Consider the following 27,184-nt stretch of genomic DNA (forward strand, 5'->3'; position numbering starts at 1 on the left):
GCATCCTGTCACTTCTCTTTAGAGGGAGGGAAACTGAGGCGCACCCTGGCCTCACAGGGACTCGGGGCGGACAGCAGCCCTCAGGGACACAGGCCCCTGGACCAGGGCTTTCGGCCGCTCCCGGTGGGGAGAGGGCGCGGCCCGGGGATGACCATGCTTTCCCCAGCCTGGGCCGCAGGGCAGAGAGGCTGTGATGGGAGCCCCTGGCGGCACCTCACGGCCCCCAGGCTTCACGAGTGAGTCACTCCCGGGAGCGATGAGGCCTCTGTGCACACCTGCTGTCTTCCTCTCTGGGCCAGGGTGCGAGAAGCAGGTGGAGGAAGGAGGCCAGTTTCATCAGGTGGCTTCTCACGCCTCAGAGGCCTGGGCCCGTCTGCGTGCCCCGGTTCCCCCCACCATCTGGAGGTCCTCTTGGGCTTGAACTGCGAGCCGGGGTCGCAGGGTCCCTGAGCTGAAGAGGACGGGGCCCTGGTCCAGTCGGCAGAGGACGCGGAAGCTGTGCGGGAGGGGGCGGGCCGCCCTGCTCTCTGGGGTCCCCTGCACGCAGCTGTCCCTCCGTCCGGGGTCCTCTGCTCAGTTCTCCCTCCACCGGAAGGGGCACTGCCTCCCACCCTCTTCCAGGCAGAGTGAGCTCGTTTCTCCCTGCTCTGCACACCCTGGCCAGTAACTGTCACGGTCTGGCCACCTCTTACGCACGGAGGGCAAGTTTCCTGTTCTCTGGGCATCGCCCTTCCATGCTCGAGAGACGTGTGGGCCTCTTTGTCACGTGCTGTGTGCCGAGCCCCGTGGTAGACGCTGAGATGAAGAGGCTATGGTCCCAGGGCACCTGGGAGGGGTGGGGCCTGGGGTCTTGGCTTCATTCCTTGTTCATTCACTGAGTCATTCAGTAAATGTCTCCTGAGCCCCAAATGTATGGTAGCTGCTGTGCCGGGCAGGGGCGCTGTGATTAGACAGGGCGGCCCGACCCTCAGGAGCGCGCAGCCCCGTCGGGGGGAGGCACGGCAGCAGAAGGGTCCGGCTCCGCGCGATGGCAGGGGCGCACGGGGGGCTGAGGCAGTGCAGACCAGGGCCCCCCGGCCTCGCCCTGGCAGGTAGGAGGCCTTCCTGGAGGAAATGGTGTCCTCACCAGGCCCCAGAGAGTGAGGAGGAGAAAGTCGGGGTGGGGGCGGGCAGGGAGGGAAAAGGGGCAGCACAGACATAGGCCCTGGTAGCAGGGGCCAGCCTGACGCGTTCACGGAGCCCGAGGGCTTGTGGTGGGACCGGGAGGGCCCCCGGCACCGGCCCGAAAGGGCAGGGAGGCAGGTGGCAGGACCTCGGGCCCACGGGGGCTCTCACCACTGCCCCCGAGAGACCCACCAGAGCTCCTGGGCACGGCCCACCTCACGCTCCCCAGTCGACAGCTGCACCAGGGTCCCAGCCTCTCCTCCGTAATGGTCCCCTCTCCTGCCACCAGAGAGAGGGGCATCGAGCCCAGAAGTGGACACCAGACTTTCTAACCACCACCAAGTCCCCACGGGCTCTGCTTCCTGTGTCCCAGCATCTCCCTGGGGCAGCAGGATGGGATGATGGTGAGGTGTCGGTGCCCAGCACCGCACCTCCCCTCCCGACAGGGTCCTCATGCCCGTCTCTCTGCTCCAGTGGACATGGTCTTGCCTTTGAAAACCCCGTGCAGAGGCGGACGCGGAGGGCAGCCTCCCTGAGGCCAGGTCCCGCTTTTCTCTTCTCCTGAGGTCCCCCGGTGCCCAGGAGAGGCCCTCGGGTGCCCCAGCGCCATCCCCATGCAGAGCTGGCCGTGCTCTGACTGTGGCAGGTGGTCCAGTCCCCACCCTGGCATCGTGAAACGAGCCCTACCCTTGACCCGAGTGCCGCCTCTGGCTGGAGGCCAGCAGGCCCCTGTGTGCCCTTCCAAAAGCACCACCCATAAGTGAAGGGTCTGGGCAGGCGGGTTCACCAAGGAGAGAGTGAGTGAGGGCCAGGGCCCAGAGCCTAGGGCAGGGGGCCCTTCCAAGTCCAAGGCAAGGGTGTGCGCTCTCCTCATTCTCTCCTGGGAAGCGGGGGGACCACGACACGTGCACTGAAACGCTTCGATGGACTCAGGATGTGGAGGTGCCTGGGGTGGGGGCACACCCGCCTCCCCCTCAGCTCTTCCTTCCATCACTCTTGTGCTGTCCACGCAGCAGGGCCAGAACCAGACACTAAAGGTGGGGGATGGCCAGGAGCCGGCCTGAGTGTCCTGACCAGCTGCCCACCAGACACCTGACCCCTGCTGTGCCCAGCGTCCCCTGTACCCCAGGCGCCCCAATCCTTCCGGGCCCCACCTTGCCCTGCTTTGGCCACACCCCTTGCCTCGGGGATCTGTCGGTCCCCTGTGTACCCACGTGCTCAGGGAAAATGACCTCCGGGCTCCGAGGCTCTGGGTCAGAGACAGAGGCCCTTCCCGTCCCTCAGGCTCTCTCTCCACACTGGTGCGCGTCCCGGGCAGAGCTGGTTCATATTATGCCCACTTTCAAGGTGGGAAAGCTAAGAGACAGCAACGGGTTCTCCTGGGGCCTGCTTGCCTTGAAACCCAGCGCTTCCAGCTGGAGAGCACGTCAAAGTCCAGCCCTGCACTTCCCAGCTCTGTGGCTCTGAAGGCAAGTTACTTGCCTTCTCTGTGCTTGAGTTCCCTCATCTGAAACCTAGAGCCGCACCTGTGCGGTGACCAGTGCTCACTGCCCATCAAGCGTGTGACGGATGTTGGCCGCTGTCTCTGCTAATTTGGCTGTAACCTGTCACCGGCCCCCTCCGGGGCTCGAGGTGTGTGGAAGCCAGGTCAGCAGCGCTGGGCCCTGGCTGGCCCTCCTCGTGCAGGGTCTACGGAGCCCCCAGAAGCCTCTTTTCTCTCTGGGTTCCAGGTCAGGCCTTCTCCTTTAGAGACCCCGGGGCTGGGGGCAGCACCGCCCTGCTGCTGCTGGCTGGCCCCGCCTGGAGCTGGCCTGGGTCGGTGCCACTGCCCACAGGAAGCGGCAGAACTGGCTCCCAGCTGGGGCTCCACCCCTGATACTGCAGGCTGGTTTCTTGAAAGGGTAGGGCAGGGCCCGCCCTGGGGCCGGGGGGGGGCTGGTGGCGCTCTTCCTCGCCAGACTGTCCCACAGGCCCAGGTGTCTGTGTCCCTGCGGAGTCGCCGTGGCACTGGCCTCTCTGGGTTCACTTCCCCGGGGAAGTCCAGCCCGCCCACCAGGCCGACCTGGGCGGAGACAGTGTGAACTGGAGAAATGCTTGGGAGAGGGCAGGCTCACCCCTTTCCCCACACACAACACGCCCGCACGTGTTCCTCACTCTGCCCCCGTGCACGCCTGTGTTGGCCGCTTTACATGTGTCCTCTCTGGCCAACCGCCCACAGTCCCCAGGCCACATCCCCTGTCGATAGGGAAACAGGTTCAGAGGTTTAGGCGCTGTCTGAGGGCCATTCACTTAGTAAGTGCAAAGCTGGGGTTTGAACCGGATCTACGGCTCCAGAGCCAGGACTGCCTAGCTAGCTCGCGGGCCTTGCTGCTGGGAGCACCCTAAACCTCCCCAACTTCAGAGCCCCCCCGCCCCCCGGGAGCCCTGGGAGCCCTCTGGGGTGGCCTGGGTCGATGCAGGGCAGGAGGGCAGAGCTGGGCTCTGCTCCCTCCCCACCAGCCCAGAAACAGCAGCCCCTCCTGGCAGCCTCTCTGCCCCCTTGGGAGCTGGGGGACCAGACAGGGGATGTGCCCTGTTCAGCAGGGGAAGGCCAGCCTGAAGGGCAGGGACTCAGTCAGGGGCCTCCCCCTTCTCGGGGCAATGACAGCCCATCCTTGTGACCACGTGGTTGGGGGGATCAGGAAGCACCTGTCACTGCTTTGCTGCTGGGTCACCCCAACTGCACAGAGAGGGACCCCAGGGTGGAGGGGCTGGGCCTGGCTGCCCTGTATTGCTGGGGTGACAGGGACGCCCCAGGGAACGCTTGCAGCCCCCCGCAGTCCAGCCAGATGGAGCAAGCTCTTCCGTTTGCCCAAACGTCCCACACTCTCCCACCGCCGCCCTCTCCTCCCTGTCCCTGGACGGCCCTCCTTCCCGCTCTCCCATCCATGCCCCTTCCCGCTCTCCCGTCCATCCCTCGGGGCCTCGCTCAAGTCACGGTTTCCCCAGCAGTCTTGCGGGGAAGACCAGCTCCTGTGGCCTCGAGGGCGATGCCTCCCTGAGAGCCCCACGCCGAAGGCCCTTCGCTCTGCGCCTGTGATTCAGACGCCAGGTCTGGGCGCCCCACGCCGTCCCCGGCACCCTCCCTGGAGCCTCAGCTCCACCCACCCGCTCATCCCTGGTTCTCAGCCTCCACCCCAATGGCTACAGGAATTTAAATGGCTCTCGTTGGAAGACTCAGGAGAAAACTGTTTCCACGTGGCGCTAAGCGCCCAGGCCCCAGGGGCAGCCCCGCCCCGCGGCCCCGCCCGGCGGCCCGGCACTCCGCAGACCCGCTGCACTGCACAGCTTCAGGGAGCCCCAGTCCCAAAGCAGTTTCCGCATAAAGTGGGGCCCGGGCACTGGCACCCCGCAGGAGGCGGGCAGGGCTGCTCTTCAGGGAAGCGAGGGCGGGCTGGAGGGGGTGTGAGGCCCTGGAGGCTCGGGGCTGAGAACTGCCGAGATGGGGCTGAGATCACGTGCTGGGCTTGCGGGGGAGGGTCGGGAGACCCTGTTCGGCACCAGCTGCCGCACTCCTCCCCTCCCCCCACCCACCCCTCCCCTGCCAGTTCCCCAGAGGAGCAGCCCACGGGTGCAGGTTGCTGAGAATGAAGGGAGGGGCCGCTTCATTTCTGCTCGGTGCTAATGGCCAAGCCGTTTTTTTTTTTCGTCTGGACTTGACGTAGTCACCCTTCTGGCTCCACATCTCCTACCTTCTGGGGTCCAGGACAGGCGGTGAGTAGTGGGCATAACTTATAAGCCAGCTCCACGAGGACACAGACAAATGATGTCAGATCAACATGAGGCCCTTGCTGTGCGCTGGGGCGCCATGCTTAATTCACGTGCGATAGCTCAGTCCCACGCCGCGTCAGGGCCCACGTAAATAACACCCTCTACGTGAGGGACTGGGGCTCAGAGAAGTTGGGTGACTCATCCAACGCCATTCAGGGCAGGACGTTTGCTGTTTTGATTACGATTTTTAAATTGTTTGCCTGGTACCCTTTGTACCAAATTGGGTATCTGATAGAAACCAAGAAAGGCGTGTTTTTAAGCAATTGCTTCTGTATTTTAGCCAACAAATGTTTGAATAATTTCTGATTATATGATGCAAAGTCTGCGTGCAGCAGTCCCGATGGTGGGAAATCGAGCATAAAATATCACTCACATGTGTCTACTGCTCCCCGGGCACCCTGCCGGCCGTCTGGCTGGTGAGCCTGAGGTCTTGCCGCTGTCCTCGCTCAGATTAACATCGGCCTCACCCCACTCAGCTGTGCTGGTTGGTTTTCTCATCTCTCTCCTTCTACCCTGGGAGCTTCCTGGGGCCCTGGCTCAGTCATCTGTGGAGCCCAGTGTCCAGCCCCATATGGTGAATGGAAGGAGGAAGAGATCATTCTCATCCAGCCTGTCTGGTACAGGATTTGATCATCTGAACATCAAATATTGACGGGGAGGGGCTTCCCTGGTGGCGCAGTGGTTGAGAGTCCGCCTGCCGATGCAGGGGACACGGGTTCGTGCCCCGGTCCAGGAAGATCCCACATGCCGCGGAGCCCGGAGGGCAGTGTGGGAGTTGGCCTGACTGTGGGCAACTGCTGCCTACATGCAGCTAAAGGGGGGAAGAGTGGGAACCTGGGCCTCAGACCACGTTCAAATTCCAAGTCTGTCACCTACTAGCTGTGTGACCTTGAACAAGTTACTCAGCCTCTCTGAACCGTAGTTTCTTATTTTTTTTTAAATAAATTTATTTATTTTATTTAATTTTGGCTGTGTTGGGTGTTCGTTGCTGCACGCGGGCTTTCTCTAGTTGTGGTGAGCGGGGGCTACTCTTTGTTGCGGTACAGAGGCTTCTCATCACAGTGGCTTCTCTTGCTGCGGAGCGTGGGCTCTAGGCACGCGGGCTTTAGTAGTTGTGGCACGCGAGCTCAGTAGTTGTGGCTCGCGGGCTCTAGAGCTCAGGCTCAGTAGTTGTGGTGCACGGGCTTAGTTGCTCCGCGGCATGTGGGATCTTCCCGGACCAGGGCTCGAACCCGTGTCCCCTGCACTGGCGGGCGGATTCTCAACCACTGCACCACCAGGGAAGCCCTGAACCGTAGTTTCTTTATCTGCGAACTGGGAGTGGTCATGCCTACCTTGTGGCATCGATATAAAGATTTAGGTGATTAATGTGTGGTCATTGCTCTGTACGTCTACCTGTCCCCACGGCCCAGCTGTCCTCCAGGACAACTTCAGGCCCCAGAATGCAGGGATGCGAGGCACTAGGCTCGACCAGAAGGACACACTAGGCTCACCGGGGGTCCCCTTGGTCATGGAGACCCAGGTGAAGTTTTCTTTCCGACAGAGGTGCAGAGGGTGGGATTTTAATGGCCTTGTGTGGAAGGGGTGGCGTTTGTGGCCCAGAGATTCAGAACCACTTGATAAATGCCGAAGTGCTTTTTTTTTTTTTTTTTTTTTTTTTTTTTTTTTGCGGTACGCGGGCCTCTCACTGTTGTGGCCTCTCCCGTTGTGGAGCACATTCTCCGGACACGCAGGCTCAGCGGCCATGGCTCACGGGCCCAGCCGCTCCGTGGCATGTGGGATCTTCCCGGACCGGGGCACGAACCCGTGTCCCCTGCATCGGCAGGCGGACTCTCACCCACTGCGCCACCAGGGAAGCCCCCCGAAGTGCTTTTTTATTAATTCACCAGTCATGAAACTTCCAACTGGTTGGCTAAAGGGCGTGAAGTCCTTTCTTACATGGGGTCCTGCTGATCCGCCGTCAGGCAGCTTATTGGCGTCCCCGAGAGCGTCCCCGAGAGGGCTGACACGCTGGCCAGTGACATCAGTCCTCTGCTGAGCCAGAGGGTGACCAGTCAGGCTGGGGGACGCTTGCTGGGGTCACTGAGGCATAGTTTGCCCCGTGGCCTCGCTCTCATTAGCCCCATAGTCTAACCAAGCCGGCCCCAGACGGGGTGACCCTCACAGTATTTCTGGGATCCGATCTTCCATGGATCAGAACTTTCTCTTCACCAGCACGTCGGCCCAGCAGCCCTGGCACCAGACGTGAGATCCTAGGAGGAATCACTGAAGCTTGAATGACACAGCGGAGCCCCCGTGTCCGGCTGTTTACGGGGTCCTCAGCTCTGACACTGGGATGTCCCCGTGGGCTGGGCCCCAGGAGGCCGGGTCCCGCCCCGCTTGTGTCGCAGCCGTGCCGTGCGGCTCTGGGCCAGCCTCCCTGGGCCTGTTTCCTCTTCTATGAAGGGGACGTTAGTCCCCTGAGCTCTGCCTGCCTCACCGGGGGAAGCAAACGAACACCCTAAGGCTTTGCAAGGTAACAGGGTTACTTTGTGGCCCCTCAAGTTAAAAGCCTGTTGTTAGGATGAGTAAGTTCCGTTCACTCTTTCTCTGGGTGCGCTGGGTGGCAGAACGCCCTGCGTGCTAAGAGGTGACGAGTGAGGCCTGCAGGGTCTCCAGGGCAGCCTGGACTCCAGGAAGAAACGGCAGCACAGCTCGGGGTGGACTGGCTGTGGGCAACCTGGACCTGGGGTCTGGGAGACTCAGGCTCAGGGCTCAGGAGACACCTCCGCACAGTCCAGGCTTGCAGCGGCTCCTGGCGCCCCCGCTCTGCGCTCCCTCTGCCCTGGGACCCCCGAGGCCTCCCACTCCCATCTGCAAATCCTGAGGGGCCAGAAGGGCCTGTGCCCCCTTGACCAGGGACAGCGACATCACGTCCCTTCAGCACCCGTACACATTAAATGCACCACGACCACATAGATCGGAGTTCTTTACCGTCAGTTTTACTTTCTGTCATCACATCACCTGTGGGGACTCCTGGGCAGGGAGACAACGAATCCACACGTGGTTTCCACGTTTGTAAACGCTGGACATGAGGACGGTGGGGACGGAACGTTGTATTTTGCATCGTAGGGTCGTCGTGAAAGAGCTGCTTCACAGCAGTGACCGTGACCCGGAGCAGCAGCGGACGATCCCCGTGAACATGAGCTGCGGGGAGGGCCGAAGGGCGTGCCGACTCCGTTTATAAGAAGCACAGGTCGGTCAGGACAGGGGCTGCCCTGGGGAGCAGGACAGACACAAGCGAGGCCTGAGGGCCACCGGGAGCCGGTCACTTTCTGTTCCTGATCTGGGGGCTGGCGCTCTGCGCTCAGTTGGCAGAGATTCACAGAGCCGCCCGTACCGAAGCCGTGCGCTTTCCTGTGTGTACGCTTTGGTTAAGTGACAGCTCACCAGTTAAACGCTTATTGATCTTTTTTTCTAATTAAGCAGCCATTTTAAAAATAATTAATTTATTTATTTTTGGCTGCATTGGGTCTTCGCTGCTGCGCGCGGGCTTTCTCTAGTTGCGGAGAGCCGGGGCTACCCTTCGTTGCGGTGCGCAGGCTTCTCATCACGGTGGCTTCTCTTGTTGCGGAGCTTGGGCTCTAGGTGCGCAGGCTCAGTAGTTGTGGCACGTGGGCTCAGTAGTTGTGGCTCACGGGCTTAGCTGCTCTGCAGCATGTGGGATCTTCCCGGACCAGGGCTTGAACCCATGTCCCGTGCGTTGGCAGGCGGATTCTTAACCACTGCGCCACCAGGGAAGTCCAAATGCTTATTGGTTTTGAAGCTGTAGTTTGATCTCACGTTTTGGAGGCCCCAGACCTGGTGTATCAACAATCTGGGCCCCAGACAGGCCGTCTTTCTCCCGCTAGGCTGAGGTAGAGCCCTCCTCCCTGGCCTTGCTGACCGTCACCAACTGAGGGATGACCCAGAGGTCAGGTCCATGGGCTCTACACAGAGGTCACTGCCCTCCCAGGCTGAGAAGAGTCCTCTCCAGCCTCCTCCATCCGGGAGCCCACAGCCATACGTCTGACCACCACTTGGAGCTTATGCCCCGTGACTTAGAAAGTTCCGTGCGCCTGCCACGTCCCTTACGAGCCTCTTGAGGCAGGGGGCCCCAGCCCGTCCTGCAGGACCCAGGGAGAATGTGCTTTCAGTAAACGGGAGCTCCCTTTATAGCCCTGAAGCTCACGTCCCCCAGGGCCTGCCTGGACATGTTCCCCTGGGGGTGGCTTTCCCTTTACAGGCTGTGGGACACTGGGCTTGTCTATCCCCTCCCTAAGCCCCACGTGACTTATTTGTCAGATTAGCGCAGCCACACCAGTGTCCTGGAGACGAGGACGGAATGTGGGACCCGGAGCGGGTGGTGCCCCCGCACGGTGACCCCAGTCCTTGCCTGGCGCAGGGTCAGTGAGAGGGGATCCCCTCGGCCCTCAGCAGCTCCCCCAATAATCCACTGCTCGGAAGTGTTCAAAGAAATGCCAGCAATTTATTGATTTCCTATATTTCCAAAAAAAGCAAACGCACAGTGTACCCCCCAGGGAAACGGGCCTGGCCAGCGCTAGGTTCCTCCGCAAACATGGAGCGGGGGCGGGGGCACGGGCTGCAGAGTGCCCCACCCTCCCTCCCTGCCCAGCCAGAGCCCCTTCCTCACTGTCCCAGCTGCCCCCGCCCCAGCCAGGCTCCAGGGTGGATGGGACCAGCTCTGCCTCTGCGTCCCGGGGGCGGCTGAGTCTGCGCTGCTAGGCCGGCCCCGCTGCACCGGCTGCCGGTGGCCAGTGACCAGGTCTGTCTTACGCGCAGGAGGCCCTGGGTCGGGGCAGCGACAGGGAGGACAGGGTCCTCCCCCACTCGGCGTTGGACCGTCCTGTTCCGGGTGTCGAGCCCGACAGCGCGCGGCTGACGTGTGCTTCACATCCTGAGCTGTGCCTCAGCGGACCCCGTGCTCCTTCTGTAGGAAATTTATCCACAGGCCCCTCCGAGGTCTGCCTCTTCCAAAGCCACAGGCCCGGGTGGCTGGCCTCAGAAGTCATGAGAGAGGTGACCAAAGCCAGGCCTGGCCTGACGGTCCGCCTGGCCCACGGGGGTCTGGAAAGCTGCCCATCCCCAAGGCAGAAGCTGGGCCCCGGTTCCCAACCCTGCGGGGGAAGGAAAGCCGAGGGAAGGGGCACCCCCACAGGGTCATCGGCTAGTTCCCTCTCGCCCTGACTGGACTGCATGGTCCTCTCACACTGGGGACCCCTAACGCCAGGGACCCCAGGGCCCCTCCTTCCTCCAGGAGAACGTGAGACGGGGGTGTGGCCTCTCCGTTCACTGACGTATCCAGAGTGCTTACAACACTGCCGGGCTCTGTACGTGTTTCTTTGAGAAACCAGTTCCTCTGGGCCCTGAGGGATGGCAGAGGGGACAGTCTACTGGCACCAGCTCCCCACGGGCCCTGAGAGAGAGGCAAGCCACCACCACGAGGGCGGGGAGGACGCGGCACAGACCCAGCACCAGAGCACGCCTGGCTGCGCGGCCCGTCATCTCGGGTCTGTTCCCCACCCGCTCCCTAGTCCCGACCTGCTGCCACATCTCTCATCAGGAGGGTCCTCAGTGCAGAGGCTCTGACTGCTGGGGTGAGCGGTGGGGCTGGACGGGGCGTGGGGGGAACTCCAGGCCGGGAGGAGGGAGGAGGGAGGACGAGGCAGCCAGTCCGCCTCGATCACCACCAGTGCCGCTTGGCGGGGACGCTGTGTCCTGCCCTGTCCTACAGTGCAGACCAAGGACCATTTCCACAGCCCTTCTCCGGAGGCCCCTCCTCTACTTCTCATCTGAAATGCACAGGAGTCTGGGGTCTGGGGTGGCCAGTGTCCCTGGTGGGCCTCTTATCACGTCCCCTGCGGTTTGCCCAAAGTAGAGACAGAGGGCTGGGGTCGGGGAAGAAGCGAGCGGCCTCTGGCTGGGACGGGGGCGGCTCCCCTTCCTGTTCTATCCAAATTCCCTTCCTCCGAGTCTCCTGGGACCCAAAACACTCCCTCGCTTGGATCTCGGCAGGCGCACAGGGCAGGACCCTCCTGCTGACTCCCTGCCTGGCCCAGCCTGCCCCTCCGCTGGGAACACGAGGACCAAGCTGCCAGTCCCTGAACAGCTGCTGGGCCTTGAGCACCATCCTTCCTTCCTTCTCCTGCAACAAGTGGATTCCAAGCCCCCGGAAGGCAGGGGCTTCCCAGGCTGAGCCTGCTCTGACGGGCACACAGCCCGCGAGAATGGCCAGGCCCCCTCTCTGGCACCTACCCTCGGGACAGCCTTCACACAGCAAAGCCAGCGGGCCCGTCCCGGCCCATCTTGCAGACGGCCGCGTGGCACCGGGGGCTGGGCCGCACAAGCGCACAACTAGATCTTCCCAGGAGATACACCGAACCCCGCCAGCCTCCCTTCCTGCAGAGCTGCCTCTTAGCGGGGGTTGAGCCCCCGGCCTCACATATTCCCCCCCGCGCCCCGCCCCCTGCAGAGGTCCCCGTGGGCCTGGCGCTGGCGTGGCCCCTGCCCCGGCACACACAGCTCAGGACGACGGGGAAGCTACACCCAAAGCACACACTGTCCGCGCCCGTGAGGGCGAGTCCCTCCACCACCGTGAGCTGCAGTCCGGCAGCTCACACAGCTCTTTGCAGTTTCAGGTCCTGCTTTCAGCACACGCGCGCGCGCGCGCGTGCACACACACACACACGCACACACACACACACACACACACTATACACATGTATATGTACCGTTTCTCGGCCAAAGAAGTATTGACATCAGATGTAAGCTCTCTTAACTGAAGAAAGGCCCCCCAACCCTCCCCAATCCCCATTGCCTGTCAGTTCCCCCAACGAAAAAAAAAAAAGAATCTAAAAGTATTCTTGTCATCCACAGCGTCCCGGTTTGCTCTCAGCTGTGGTTAAACACTTCCCAATACCGTGCAGCTGGACAGAATACCCCTCCAGCAAGGCCCGAGTCTTCTCAGCTGGATCGTATCACGTCTGGAAAGGACAAGGGCTCTCGTGAGTGCCCACAGGGGGGCAGCCACGCCGCTGGTCTCGCCAGGGCTGTCCCCCCTCACCACATCCGCACACACGTGCCCAGGCCTGAGCCTGGGGTCAGGGTCGCCCTCGACACGTTCACAGGTTGCTCCTGTTGGGTCAGAGCTGCCCCCCCACCCCCGGTGGCCAGCGCAGCACCGAGCGCCGCGACTGCGTGCCTCAGGCATCTGCTGGTTTGGGTCTCCTCTCCTTGCCTGTCCTCATGTTGTTGGAGCCCATTTGCCAGGAGTGGGTGTCTGAGGTCTAAGGGACGTGTCTGAGGTCTAAGCCTGCCTTCCGGGGGCTTGGAATCCACTTCATCTGGACTGAAGTTCTAGCCCCTACCCCAGCCAGGACCCTCCCCGGGTGCTGGGATTGGGGTCCTGGCGACAGCTGGGGCACGAGGAAGTCCCCTTCAGCTCAGGAGACCCTGTCCCAGCCCTGGCTCTTTGCAGACGGCTCCACCCTAGGGCTGCCTGCCTCTGCTGACCCTCGAGGGTTGACGAGGTCTGGTTTGAGCATCTAAGCCTGGTCCTGGGCTTACCTGCACCAGAATCACTTTGGACGCTTGTTTAACAATGTATTTTCCTGGACCCCGCTCCGGAGCCACTGAATCAGAACTGCTGGGGCTGGGACCAGGAGTGTGCAGTTTAGCAAGCATCCCAGGTGAGTCTAACGAAGGCTAAGGCTGATTTATGAGCCTTTGTCACAGATATTGGATCTGAGGTTTAGGCCCCTAGAATCACCAGCCGGAAACAAGCTTGTCCACACTAGGCATGGTGCAGAGACTGGAGGGTGGATTATAAAAAGGAGAGGGTGGTGAGCGGTAGAAGCCCAAACCCAAAGACACACGGTGTCACTGCAGGGGCGCCATGCACACTGCAGTCCACGTGAATGGTACCACCTGGGTCGTGCAGTGTGCAACGCACACGGCTGTACCCAGCAGTTCTGCCCAGACCTCTGGCCTGTCGACGCTACCAGGACATTGCACACCCCTAACATCCTGTGTGGGATGGTCACTGGCCAGGCAGTCTACACGGCTGTCCTCACAGACAGCCTCACCGTGTGTCAGCTGGACTGAAGGATGCTTCTGCATCCCTGGGGAGCACCGCCTGGCTCCTTTCTCTGGGACTGGCTGAGGCCGCGGTAGGGGTCCCGGGGGCGCCCCCTGCCCTGGATGGGCCGCCTCTTACCTGCAAGCTGAACTTGCTTGGGCAGCCTCTTCTTAGAATCGGGAGGAGAAGTTCCTGAGGCTGCTGGCCCCAGCTAAGGTTCCCAGCATGCTCCTATCGAAACCTTGCTGCGGAGGAGAAACGGGAGCTCTATGAAACATCACAGGACGGACCAGTGCGGGCGTCCACACGGCCAGAGGCTGCCCCCAAGCGTCCTCGAGCTTGCACGAAGCTCTCTGGACACACTCTGCACGTGTGTCGGGGCTAAAACTGGCCTGATTAAACGTGTGACCAAGCGTGAGGTCCCTGACACTCACGAGTTAGTGAGATGGGTCTGGCCTCCCGCACAACGGAACACCCTACTCGCCATCACAGAAACCTGAATCCAGGCGTGAGGGTTTAGCGACTGCTTGTCACTCTAGAAACAGAGCAGCCACCGGAATCAGGTTAGAAAAATTGTTTCTTCCTCTGACTGGCCCCGCTTTTTAAAAAGATGAATCCCGACAACAGCTCTTAGCAGGGAGGTCATGCCCGGCGGGGCGGAAGGGTCACGGGCTCTGTCTACCTGTGTGCTCTGCCACCTCCAGCCTTACCAGCCCCGAGAGCGTGCCCAGCAGAGACTGCATCTCACTCCTGTATGTCTCACAGCAGACGGCAGGTGCTCAATAAATGCTCTGGAGTGACTGAGGGCAGCCCTGGAGAAGGGGCGCCTGGCTCCAGCCCTGGCCTCTGAGAGCCTCGTCAGCGCTCACTGACCGGTGGGGACACAGGGGACCAAGGCAGGCGGTTCGAAGCCCCGGTCCCACCTGGTCTGGGCATGGGAAACGTGATCATCCCCCCCGCCCCGTCCCCCGCAGGTTTGCAGGCTCTCTCCTGCCAAGCTTGGCGGGATGTGGTGGAAGGTCCCAGGAGAGTCGAGTCCTGGGTCCCAGCCCCGCTGTCCTCCAACTGGCCGAGTCAAGGCCGACTCTGGGGCCCCGTCTCCCTGGTCTGCAGGAGGGACCAAGCCCATGGCGGCCTCACTGGGGATGCAGCAGCCCCGTGAAGGTGGATGAGCACCGAAGCACCAGCCCAGTCCCTTTGGGGCTGCGGTCAAAGCTGGCTCCAACTGCGTGGCCCAGGAGAGCCTGACCGGGGGACTCTCTGTGTGTCCCGGGCGGGTGCCGCCTCCGTATTTCGGTGAGCCCAACCCTCGGGCCACCTCGGAGCAGCTGGAGGAAGCGCTCCCTGGTCCTCTCACCCGCCTCCCCTCCACGAGGCCTTCCTGGCAGCTATCACGTGGCCAAGCCCACCTGCCCAAAAGAGCAGGACAAGGGCCACCACCAGCAGTGGCTTCACACAGCCCCGGCCACCTGTCTCCCCACCGCGCTGGAGGAAGAGCCGTCCTTCTCCTGCCCAGGGGGCTGTCCTCCCATCCCCTCCCCTGCCCGGTCAGGCAGTTACTGAGCCTCCAAGACCCTGTCCCCAACCCCCGCCCCCACCTTCCTTCTCCTCCTTCACTTTCCCTGCAGAAATGTCATTAAACAAGCGGCTTTTTACGCATTCTTTTGTTTCCCTGCCCTCTGGCCAAACTGAGGTGATCAGGTCCCCTCCCAGCCCCCGCCCTCCCCCCTGCAGTGGGCCCCATGGGGCTCCTCCTCCCCCCCCCTTTGACAGCTGTGCCCTAGAGTCACCGGAGACTTCTGGATGCCCAGATCCAGGCCCTTTCGGTTCCCATCTCCCCTCGGCCCCCAGGGAGGGTCTTCTCCCTGCTTCCGCCTTTGTCCCCCAAGACTTTTCTGCAGACGTGCTGCCCGTGCCCGTGGCTTCTCCCACGTGGACATGCAGCTGTCTGCACGCAGCCTGGCCTCTCTCCCCAGGCCCTGCACGCGGACCCCAGACTCCACCTCTCCATCAGGGCTCCCCTCCCTCCTCCCTCAGAAGCCCCTGACCCTCCCCCGCTTCCCTGGCTGATCCGTTTCTAAACGTAACCACAGGGTCTCCAGCCGGAAGCCCAACCCGCCTGTTTCTTCTGCCCCTGCCCTTCATGGCCACCCTCACCGCTGCTGACACCTCGGTCTAAAGAGCGGCTGCCCCTGAGATGGGAAAGGAGGTCAGTCAGCATGAAGGGCTCCTACAGAACTGGACCAGACCGTGCGGCTGGGGAGGGGGGAGGTGTTGGGGACAGAGGGGCAAGGTTGCCACCGGACAAATCCAGCAGCCTGGTCTCGTGTCCACTCCACCCTGCAGTGCATGCAAGGAGACTTCCTAGGGCTGGTTTCAGCATGTAACTCTCTCCTCCAAACCCTCAATGGCTCCCGAGCGCCAAAAGCAAACCCTTTAGTCTAAACTTGACGGGGTATCGCCATGCGGCCCAAACCCGCCTTCCCAGCCAGAGTGCACACGTGCCCCCAAGCGCGTGATGCGCCTTTGGTCCGCCTGCTTCCCAGTTCGTTCCCAGAAGACCCTCCACCCCCAGGCCTCCGCGGCACTTTCTGGATCTCCTCTGTCCTCCACCCGCTCAGCGCCTCCGCAGGCCCTGGGCTGAGAGGTGTCAGCGCCTGGATCCCAGTCACCGAGGGGCTGGCCTCTCCCTTCCTGTGCCGCGCGACCCGAGTCAGGGGTGGGAAGGAGCGGGAAAGCCCCGCCGGCAGGGGTGGAAGGTGCGGGCCCTTACCTGTCTGAGGACCCCCTGCAGCTCCCTGCTGGACCACATGTCAGCCAGGAGGAGTCGGGCGGCCTCTGCAGCCCTGGGGGAGGTGCTGCACGGGTAGAAGTTCATCAAGGGTGAGACTCCAGCAACTTGAGGATGAACGAACGCCCTCTTCCGTCCCCCCTCACCTCCTCGTGGGGCGGCCCCTGGGTGCCCGAGAGCGCAGCCCCACGGGGGGTCCCTCTACACAGTGGGCACAACCCCAGGCCCCTGCCCAGCTAGAGGTACCCGGGACTCTCTCTGGGGCCCCGGTCCCACCCCCTGGCCTTGTCCTCGGAGGAGAGGAGCCCGTGGAGCAGACGCAGCTCCCGCACGGCTGGGTCTGCCGCTCGTGCCTCCCGCTGGCCCACGAGGACTCAGTGTCGCTCGGTCCCCTGGCCGGGAAGCGTGCTGCCCGAGGCCTGGATGCAGGAGCTCGGCTTCTGGACTTCCCTCCCGGTCAGCCTCCCCGCCGCTCCCCCCTGCACCGCACGGCCTGCTCAGGCTGCGGCACTGCTCCTCCGCGGGGCCGGGGAGGGCGTGGAGGGGCCCCCCATGCCGCCCACCTGCTGCGACACAGGTTGATGACGTTGCAGATCATGTCGCTGGAGAAGTGCTGCTTGGCCATCGCAGGCTGCGACGCCATCAGGTTCCTCACGGTGTAGCAGGTCGAGGACAGGATGTCCTCCGAGTTGCTGGTGTGGCCGGTATGGCTGCTAAGGAGTCTGGTCACCTCCGGGAACACCTGGTTCCCTGGGAGAGGAAGGAGGGTGCGCCACGGGGTCAGGTGACCGAGGGCTCCCACGGGGTCCCGGGCCTGGCGGCTCCAACTGGGGGCTTGGGACCGTGTGGGACCTCGCATGCCTGCGCCCCATCCTCAGGTGACCTGCGCCTTCCCATGCCCGAGCCTCTCTTGGGCCAGCCCCCCCCACCCCAGGGAGCGGTCAGAGGGTAACCTTTCGGGAGGCTCTGGAAAGTGGGGGTGGGGGCTGGCCCGAGCCACACAGCGCTCACCCATCGCCCTGTGCAGCGCGGGGTGGCGGGACATGTTGCTCAGGAGGGACGCTCCGGACCGCACCACGTCCGAGTTGCCCGACTGCAGGAGCTTGGCGATGTGAGGCAGGCCCTTCTCCTTCAGCCCGATCAGCTGGCTCATGCCGCTGGACATCTGAGAGAAGGGACGGACGCGTGAGGCCTTGGCTGGGCTCCCCAGGCCGCCCGGCAGGCCGCAGAGGCTCCCCAGGCCAGTTACCCCGAACCGAGAGACCCCAGAACTTCCTCTCTTCCGTGCTGGAAGCAGAGACAGACACACGTTTGCTCCCACCTGGGTGACTGCAGAACACAGCCCCGGGCAGACGTGCACCTGCACCTCACCGGGGGCAGCCTGGAGCCCAGGGAACGAGGGGAGCCTCCGGCCCCCACTCACGGCGGGAGGGGCCCCAGAACCAACTTCCGGATTGAGCCGGTACCAGCGGCTGCCGCTCTGCCTGCCTCCCCCTCCCCGGCCCCGGCTGCTCACGTGAAGCCTCGGGTCGAGGGCACCTGGCACCTGAGGAAGTGCCCACCGTCCCGTGCCAACCTCCCTGCCTTCTGTGGAGTCAGTACATACTCGAGTCAAGCAGGGATAAGAGCGGGCCTGTGCCCCGTGGAGATGCCATCCAGGTCAGCCCATCCTGGCCGTAACCTGGTCCGGGCTGGTGTGGGGTTCTTGAAGACCCCCGGCCTATCCCCTCTCAGTGCGGGGTCCTCCTTTACCCTCAACTCACCCCTGTCCTCCTTCCGCCCGCCCCCTTCCGTCCTGAGCAAGGAGGAGGGCGGGGTAGCCGCAGACGTGCCTCCCACGGCACACGTCTCAAGTCCATCAAGTCCTCCCCCGGCCCGTGGCCTCAAAAATCTGTCCCGATCCCGCCACGTCTTCCTCTGGACCTGCCCGCACCCCAAACCCTCTATTTCCACCCCTGTCAGTTCAGCAAAGAGGAGACCCCTCTCCTACCACGAACACACCCTTCTTCCTGTCCCCCGTCCCAGGCAGAGCCCGAGGCCAGCCCAGGGCCGGACAGCAGGAGGCAGATTCTGTGGCACAGACAGAATCCAGGAGGGCTGGTTCCACAGCCCCTGTCCTCCACCTGGGCGTCCCAGGGGCTGAGGATGCTCCCTCCACACGTCCCCAGTGCCTGGCCCAGAGCCTACGCATGCCGGACCCTTGACTCGGGCAGGCCCCGGTACGTGGGGACGCGGGGAGCTGAGCCCGGACCGTGGGCGGGGAGACGGGTGCGGGGCGCGGGCGCTCACCAGCCCCTTGCTGGCGGTCAGGTTTTGCAGGGCGCCGGCGCAGGCCTCCAGGGTGGCGTCCTTCTTGCTCTTGCCCATGAGGTTCAGGTAGGTGCGGATGGCGTTCGAGTGGTACAGCCAGCTGCTGCCCTTGGGGTTGGGCTCTTCCTCAGGAAGGGGGCAGTCGTAGTTGTCGTTCTGCGGACAAGAAGCAAGTCGAGAGGGGCCGAACCCACGCATTCTGCTCCACCAGCCTCAGGGTCATGGTTCCCAGATGAGGAAGCGCCCGCTGCCCCCTCCTCTGTGCACTGCAGCTGCTCCCCGGTGGGCGAGGGGCAACTGTGCCCTCTGCCGTCTCCACGGGGCACAGAGCATCCTCGGTGCCCCAGGCCAGCTCTGCCCCCACCCAGCTACGAGGCTGCTGTGGGTCTCACACCCTGACGCCTCCACCCCTCCCAGAGTCACAGCCTGAACTTGACCCTCCCGGGGCCAACAAGGGTGGTCCAGGGCCTGGCTCCCGCCGCCGGCACCGTGATGGCAGCCACCCTCCCTCCGCAGCATCCCTCTGCTTCTGGGGAGACCTGGGGGGCTCAGGAGGCGGTGGGAACCGGGATGCCCCCCAATCTTCAGGGGTGAGATGAAGAGGGGGAGACTTTACTGGTCACACAGCAAGAGACACAAGCCTGCAGACAGGGGCCTGGAGCTTTTGGTCTCTGGGGGTCTGAGCAGCTCCTACGTCCCGAGCACACACACCCCCAGTGTCGTAAGATGCCAAGGTCGGGCAGGGGTCCATCCCCCGGGACTGGCCTCGGGCTCCAGCAGGGCAGAGAGGCGGGTGCACGAGGCAGTGGGACCCGGGGGACTCAGCGGGAGCAGACGGACAGACGCACGGACAGACGCACACGCTCACCATCATCCTGCCGTTCTTGCTGCTGAAGCAGCCGGTGGAGGACTTCTCGGTGTAGGCATTGCGGGCGTTGTGCTCCAGCTGGCGGTAGCGGGTGGGCACCTCGGTGTCCAGGCGGTAGCAGAGGTTGTGCAGGGTGCACATGCAGTTCTCCACGGACTGGGGGCCGAGCAGAGACGGCGCTGAGCCACGGCTCAGCCCCCGAACGCCTGGCTCAGTCCTTGCTGCCACAATCCCTCCAACGAGAGGGCGGGCCCCTCGGGCTGCCCTGGGCCAGCACAGACGCCGCCACGGTCCAAGATCTTTGCCGCTTTCCTTCCGTAAACCCTCCCGGCTCGGGGGTGAGGCAGCAGATCTGCCCTCTTAATGTCTGGCCCTGCTGGGGTTTGGGAGCCCCTGACTTCCGGGGCCCGGGGTCACCCAGGTGGAGGCGGTGTTCCATCCACAGCGGAAGATCACGGTGCTGCCGGGGCCACCCTGAGCAGTCAAGCGACAGGCTGTCTCCTGAAGCCGGCCGTCCCTTCCAGGGGAGGGAGTAGGAGACCAAATCCCTCCCCAGGGAAACCGTGTGCAGGACCCAGGGGCCGTGATGCCCGGCCAGCCCCCTGGGGACTGCTCGCCAGTCTCCGTCCTGCTGTGCGGAAGGACCTCAGCCTCCAGTATACCTTCCTGCCCCGACTTCCCCTTTCTGTCTGTCTGGGCAGGTGTCCAGAGTCCTGGCGGGTGGGAGGGTGGCTCTACCAGGGCCTCTGGGGGCGGCAGCGGACGCTCACAGAGAGCTCGCCCTGAGCCGGGAGTTCCCTGCGTGTTTTGCTTATTAACTGAGTCTCTAAAACAACCCCCGAGGTAGATACGACGTGGACTGAGGAACAGAGATGAGGGAAGTGTCACAGTCCAAAGCCTCTAAGTGCGGGAGAGGACCTGCCCCTGCAGCCACTGCTTGGGCGCCACCCGCCAAGGAAGGGTCGGGCCGCTCGCCATCCGCACGTTCCCTCTGCTGGCCAGGCTCTGCGTCCCTCCCGGCCACCAGGCCACGCCTTAAAGGCTCCCAGGAGCACAGACCTGCCCTGTGGAATCTGGGAGAGAAAAGTACCAGGACCTGGAGTCCCAGGCCGCCCTCGCTGACTGGAGACAGAGAGGAGTCTAGGTTCAGGGGTGCCCCCTGGGGCGACGCTCACCTTGTCGTCACAGCGGCCGGCTGCCACACATTTCTGGATATAGGCCATGAGGGAGTCAATGAGACCCGTGTAGTTGCGCATGGCCTGGCGCCCCGTGTCTGCGGAGCTCAGGTTCCTGGCGGAGGACATGGGGCGGGTGGGGAGAGGGGGGGACAGGTGGGAGGGGAGGAGATGCAGCGGGGAGGGGAGGGGGGAGAAGAGGAAAGGAACGGGTGGGAGACAGAAATGAGGGCCAAGGAAGGAAAGAGAAACCGTTCAGCGAATCCTGCTCAGTCCTGGCTGAGGCTGGGAAGGGGCCTCACTGGGACTCGGCTCCTGGCTACGGCTGGGAAGGGCTCTCACTGGAACCCGGCTCTTTTCGCCCTTCCTGCCCACCTGGTCCCCAGGCCCGTAACTTTGATGTGCCCAGGGCTCCGTGCCGCTGGCAGCCCAGGCACACACCCTGCCCTCGCGGCGCTTGCCGGGCAGGGGACTGGACGCCCCTCCCCGCGGAAGCTGTGCTCTGCCCCCAGCAGCGGGCTCACTCCCACCCGGGCAGTCTGGGCCCTTCCGCCTGGTGCAGGTGGGGTGTGACTGCTACCACCCCACAAAGTCCTCGATTACCCTGGCTCTGCCTCTGCCTCGCCTCTCTGCTCCCCAGAGGCTGCCGCCAGAGGCGGGGAGGGAGGAGCCCAAGCCAACTGTACCCCTGTTCTGGGGCTCCCAGGAGGTGGGGAAGACGTGTGACCCTTAGGGGGGATCTGCTCCACAGTTCCACCTCCATGCCGCCCACCCCCCGGAAGCAGCCTCCAGGGCCTTTGCCACACCCTGGGGCAGAACTCAGGGAACCCTGGGGCAGAACTCAGGGAACCCTGGGGCAGAACTCAGGGAACTCTGGGGCAGAACTCAGGGAACTCTGGGGCAGAACTCAGGGAACTCTGGGGCAGCACTCAAGGAACCCTGGGGCAGAACTCAGGGAACTCTGGGCAGAGCAGCGCCGTCTTCATGCCGAGGAATGCAGCAGGTGCTGCTCGCACCCCAGCCGGGAGCCCACCCGCAGACCTGTGTCGAAAAATGCTCTTCAAGACAGCACAAGGAAGGCGTATTTTTGGTGTGGAAGAAGGGGAAACAGCTGCGCCAGCTTAGCTATTCGGATCCAAGCGTTCCCACTCAGATCCCTAAGGAAGACCCCCTCAGCAGAGGTGGTGGGGTCCTGAGCCTCCACCAGGCCCAGGGAAGCTGGGACGCAGCCACGTCTGGGAGGCCAGGCTGGTGCCAGCCCCCTGCCCCGCTGAGCCTGGGCCGAGCCGGGCTGAGCTCCCCGCCCTCACCTCAGGCAGCCGGTGGCATTGAAGAAGACCTCAGCGTCCACGGCTTTCTGGGGCACGTTGCTGTTGCCATCGCACCAGCCGGAGAACGGGATGATGACCCGGTCAGCCAGGACGGGCAGGGCTTCCGAGATCAGCTCCTCCTTTAGCTCGTCGGTGGAGGACAGGTTCCAGAGCAGCCCTGGGGGTGGGGACCGCCAGGGTCAGGAAGACCAGGGACCCAGTGCCACCCCCGTCTGGACACCACCTCCCGGACGGGCCTCTGTCACGTGAGCATCCCGTGAGCCCACTTGCCCACGTCTCAACTAGATGGCAGGCTCTTGAGGGCAGAGCGTCTGGAGTTCTCCGTGCAGGTCAAAGTTACACACAGGGAAGCGGATCAAAACACGTGCGACTCAACAGTGTTTTCTGATACCAGTGCTAGCACTCAGCAGCTTCTCACGGTCTCTGCTTTCCACCCAAAGGTCAGCCCAGAGACTCTCACTTGCTGCGAATGTGGCCCCGTCTTCCCCATCCCACTCCAGGCCTCCTCAGTCACTTCTGTGCCCCGTGTGCCCACCCTGAGTGCTTGCTGGTACAAGCCTTGGATACAGGCGCCGATGACCTGTTGACCTGCTCGCTCCCCTTCACCTGCAAATCCCAGGGTCTGCTGAGTACGGGTCCTGCCTGGACACCAACCCTTCACTCCCTCCCTCTATCCCTCACACATAGATGGTGGATGGACGGACGGATGGACATGGACAGATGGATGGAGGGACACAATACCCAGGGTCACCAGCTGGACACGACCAACTGGCCAGCACCGGTCCCATGGGACTCCTGGGGTGTCAGCCTGAGGCCGCCCACGCCCCACCCTGTCCTGGGCTGTGGCCACCCCAGCGCCTCCCAGCCGCCCCGCTCTCTGTGGCCGGGCTCCCCACCGGTCAGCTGCTTCTGGATCTCCGTGCAGCTGGTACTCCTCAGGAGGCTGACGGCCTCGCGGATGCCGCTCTGCCTCTGAGTCTCCAGCTTGTTCGTGGTGCTGCGGAACACCAGGTTGCGCAGGGCCCCGGCCGCGGCCTGCTGCACGTTCTGGTTGGAGCTGCGGAGAAGGTCCACCAGCTTGCAGATGCCGCCCAGCTGGTACACCTGCGGGACAGGGCGCCCAGCGCCGGGCAGGGCGGTGAGGCTGGGCTGACGACCCTCCACTTGCAGCAGCTTCACCCCGACCGAAACACCCAGGGCGGCCGAAATAAACAGGCAGCGGAGTGACAGTGACCGGCCAGACGCGGAGCCAAGGCAGGACTTCGCCGCCAGCTCTCTCGCACCCCAGCCGGAACTCCCTGAGCCCCTCCTCGGGAGCCTGGTGTGAGGACCAGACGGGAACACGCATAGAAACACACTTCAGAACCCTAAGGCGGGGAGGACCCCCTGCAAACGCCTCCTCAATACAGCAGGAACTGGATGCAGACGGACCCTGCCCACTCTAGGAAATGCGTTCACGGGACTGCACCCTTGGGCTGACAGCGGAGGACTTGATGAGTCCTCCCCGCCAGCCACGCTTAGAGGCACAGACAGCCCTGTTCTCCACCACAGAAGCCTGGTGAGAGACAATGGTACCACGGAGGGACAGAGACAGAGACAGAGAGACCGAAACAGAGAGAGACAGAGACAGAGAGACCGAAACAGAGAGACAGAAACAGAGAAATAGAGACAGAGACAGAGAGACAGAAACAGAGAAAGAGAGAGAGAAAGAAACAGAGAGAGACAGAGACAGAGAGACAGAAACAGAGAAACAGAGACAGACAGAGACAGGGACAGAGAGAGACACAAAGAGACAGAAACAGACATAGAGAGACACAGGCAGAGAGAGACATAGAGACAGAGACAGAGAAAGAGAGACAGAAATAGAGAGGGACAGAGACAGAGACAGAGAAAGAGAGACCGAAACAGAGAAAGAGAGAGAGAAAGAAACAGAGACAGACGGAGACAGAGAGACAGAAACAGAGAGAGGGAGTAGGGGGAGGAAGCTGAAGTGGAGGGAGATGTCCCTCCTTAGTGGAATCTGAGGAGGGGTCTCTTTGGAACCCGTGGCCATCACCAAGGGTCTCTTCCACAGCCAACAGAGGAAACACGGCCGAGTGGCGTCCCCTCCACCAGGGGCTCTGCTCCCACAGAGGGTTAAGATGCCCGTTCTGATCTCGGGCAGTGCCAGGCCCACTCCCGGGCCGCAGGCAGCTGGGCTGGGGTAGAAGGAGCCATCGGGCAAACGCCCCCACCAGCTCACGAGCAGGGTCAGGCTGCCCCGCCCAGGCCCCGCCCAGGCCCCGCCCAGGCCACTCGCCTGCTGCTTGGCAGACTCATCCTGGAAGCAGGTGTGCTGGATGTAATAGGCCCCGATGGCCTGGCACTTCTTGTCCGGGGAGGTCAGGCACCGCACGGCCTTGGGGATGGTCAGCCCGCTGCACTCAACGTCCTCGCTGCAGATCCTGTGGGGACGCGCAGCGTGGGGTGCACGAGGGTTACAGGAGCTTGGAATCCCCCTTGCGTGCAGAGAGCCAGAATGAGGCAGCCCCAGGCCCCGCTGTGGACAGCTGCTCCAGAGGAGGGGGAAGGCTCATCTGCCGTGAACACTTGCTGGGACGAGGCCCTGTCATATGTTCGTGTCCAAGCGGCAAGTTACCTCTGCCCTGAGAAAAAACTCTACTCTATTCCTGAGGGGAAGCTCTCCACCCACTCTGCCATCTCTCATGTCTGTGCCTGGTACTGGGAAAATGGAAGAGAATGGCTGGGGGCCTGTCCGTCTATCGATACCCTGCCATCATCCCTCCCTCCCTCCCTCCCTCCCTCCCTCCCTCCCTCCCTCCCTCCATCCATCATCCACCCATCTTCCCTCCATCCACACATCCATTTATCCATCCATCTATCCATTTATCCATCTTCTCTCCATCCACCCATTACCCATTTATCTATGCATCTACCCATCCCTCCATCCCTCCATCCCTCCATCATCCACCCATCTTCTCTCCATCCATTCATCTATCCATCCATTCACCCACCCACCCACCCATCCATGCATCCATCTCTCTCTCCTCCCTTCATTTCTAAGTCTAGCTAATTCTTCTAACACAAAAATTCTCACACCTACTCCTTCTTCCATCCTCACGGCCACTGCCTTCCCTCTGACCATGGTCACCCTCACTGGGACTACAGGGAGGGCCCCGCAGCTGGTGTCTTCTCCAAGCACGCCCAGCCGAAATGTTACACCCCTTCCCCAGACGAGCAGCCTTAACACTGTTCACTGTGTTGTCCCCGTCAGCAGCTTCTCATACTGCAAGTCCAAATTCAAACTGCTTAAACTGACATCCAAGGGCATGTGTTAGGTCGAACCACACCAAATGGCTGAAAATCAGCTTTTCTGAGCCACAAAACGAGAACAATCATGTTCTAACCCCACGGTCTGGCTCTGCTGTGTCCGGTACACTCTCTAGCCCTAATGTGGGTCTGCTCCAGCAAGACTGCTCTCTGCACTGCGCCCTGATCAGGGCTCAGGGGTGCCTCTGTCCCTTCCCCTCACCACCCCCGTGACCCACTGAAGACCCACTGCCTTCCCAGGGAAAGGAAACCTCTTCCAGGACCCACACCAGCTCCCGGGGTGCCGACTACAGGCTGCCTCCCCAGCTGCCCGTGTCCCGGGTCCCACAAGACAGCGGGGACAGCTCCTTCTTGGCACCCAGCCCTGCCCCCCTGGAAATCTTCCCAGCGTTTCTAGAGGGAGAAACACTCCTCATGTGTACCAGCCTCATGCCTTTCCAGAGCAGGTGCCCGACTCCACTTCTGGAAAGATCACCCATGGGCAGAGCTCCCCAGTCTCCCCCAGCCTCACTGAGAGACTGTCGCCCAGAATCTGCCAGTCGAACGTCACCTCCAAGTGGCCTGTCACTCACGCCCTCCATGGCTCACCTGACCCTGTCCTCTTGGGGCCTCCGGTTTGGGGCGATGAGCCAGGGCCAGGCGCTGCCCTGGTCAGTCTCCGTGGGACAGAGGCTTCCAAGTCCTCCTGCGGAGCATCCTCAATACCCCTTACGGCCTTTGAGTAGCCAGGAGAGGGCCGGCTTTATAATGGCTCTGCTTATGGGCGGGACAGCACGGTGAGTAGGGGAGGGCACAGGGTGTGGCCTCGGCTGTGTGGTCTTGGGCGAGCTCCCTAATGTCTCTGTGCCTGTTTCTCCTCAGGTTCTAGCCTGGAAGGGCTCTGAGGGTTAGAGATGAAGATTGCAAGGCTCGTGGGCTCCGTGGCAGGGGGTTAACTCCTGCAGCCGCAGGACGGCCCTGGGCTGCCGTTCTCTTCATGGCTGTCTCCCCGCTCTGACCACAGACCACACATGCTCAGTGAATGTCAAATACATGAATAAAGGACCACTCAGTGGTGACAGAGGACAGCTCCAATGTTCATGGGGCTCTGAGCCCTGGAGGGCAGGCCTCAAGACCCTTGAGACACCGTGGCCATCCCCAAGCCACCCTGTGCCCAGGGCTCTCTAAAGGACTCCCACTTCATCTCCTGCATTCCCACCCCTGGCACTAGATCTTACCAGTTTTTATGACTTTTGCCCTGTAAGACGGACCCGGCTCTTTCCCATTGCTGACCCCAGGGCACACTCCTTTGCTCTTTCAGAACGTGGGGAGAGGTTTACACGCCCAAGCCCAGGGATTCTCAAACCCTGGCAGGGTCTCCGTCTCCTGCAGGCTGGTAACGCACACACCGCGGGCCCCTCCCAGGGTTTCTGAGCTGGAGGTCTGGGAGGGCCTGACAGGAGTGTTTCTCACAAGTTCCCCGGTGATGCTGAGGCTACTGGCCAGAGAAGCACACTCTGAGAACTGCTGGCCCAGCTAGCTTCTGATTCTCCTCCCCTTGTTCAGTACCTGTGACCCTTGAAAACTCACACACTCGACAGGTTTGCTCAGTGTCTCCACGCTGAGAACTTCCCGGGCTAACGGTCTGTCTCCCGTGCCCCGCATGCCCCCCCGCCCCGCCGAGTGACACTCACTTGGAGCTGGCCCTTGAGTGGCTGAAGGACTGGTCCTTGGTGCAGGTGATGGGCTGGACGTACACGGGGTCCTGCTTGGAGGTGCAGGAGGGCGGGCGCACCGGGTACTTCTTGGCCCCCTTCTGGCCGCTGCAGGTGCTATAGATGCTGTAGCGGTTCTGGGCGGTCTTGAAGCCCTTGCTGCCCAGCGTGCCCTTGCGCAGGGTGCCACGGGGGTCGCAGTAGAGGTCGGGCTCGCTGCGGCTGGCCTTCATCTTCTGCATGAAGCAGATGTCGCTGCCGGCCCCGGGGGGAACGCAGCTGCTGCGGGGGTACTGCCGGCCCCAGGTCTCCATCTGGCTGTAGGAGCTGAAGCGCCTGTTGTCTGCCTCCCGCTTAAGGGTCCCATTGTAGATCTGGCCAGAGAAGGGGAGAGGGGCTCAGCCGAGGGTCCCGACCCGGGATCCAGCCCCCCGCTGCCCCCGCGATGACGCTCAGAGAAGCCCGGGGTGTTTGGTGTGGAGGGAACCGTGGCCAGCATCTCAGACTACTTTTCAAACTGCAGGCTGTGACCCGTTATGGATTATGAAATCAATTTAGCAGACTGTGACCATCATTCTTTTTAAATGGGATTGAA

The 27,184-nt window shown here is 62.6% G+C and overlaps 1 protein-coding gene across 1 annotated transcript in view; it reads right to left on the minus strand.

Annotated features, from left to right (window-relative positions):
• Positions 1-9,461: 9,461 nt before the first annotated feature.
• Positions 9,462-27,184, minus strand: part of PKP1 (plakophilin 1) — a 43,153-nt gene continuing 25,430 nt past the window's right edge. Inside the window, exons 3-14 of the mRNA XM_060126422.1 lie at positions 26,569-26,963; positions 23,865-24,009; positions 22,462-22,669; positions 21,545-21,722; positions 20,235-20,349; positions 19,060-19,215; positions 18,171-18,347; positions 16,893-17,046; positions 16,445-16,631; positions 15,864-15,948; positions 13,229-13,335; positions 9,462-11,996 (exon numbers count right to left, since the gene is read on the minus strand). Of these exons, the coding sequence (XP_059982405.1) occupies positions 13,261-13,335; positions 15,864-15,948; positions 16,445-16,631; positions 16,893-17,046; positions 18,171-18,347; positions 19,060-19,215; positions 20,235-20,349; positions 21,545-21,722; positions 22,462-22,669; positions 23,865-24,009; positions 26,569-26,963 (1,875 nt within the window). The 3' untranslated portion in view covers positions 9,462-11,996; positions 13,229-13,260. The remainder of the gene's footprint in view (positions 11,997-13,228; positions 13,336-15,863; positions 15,949-16,444; positions 16,632-16,892; positions 17,047-18,170; positions 18,348-19,059; positions 19,216-20,234; positions 20,350-21,544; positions 21,723-22,461; positions 22,670-23,864; positions 24,010-26,568; positions 26,964-27,184) is intronic.

This window comes from Lagenorhynchus albirostris, chromosome 2 (genome assembly GCF_949774975.1).
Source record: "Lagenorhynchus albirostris chromosome 2, mLagAlb1.1, whole genome shotgun sequence".
Classification (NCBI taxonomy): Eukaryota; Metazoa; Chordata; class Mammalia; order Artiodactyla; family Delphinidae; genus Lagenorhynchus; species Lagenorhynchus albirostris.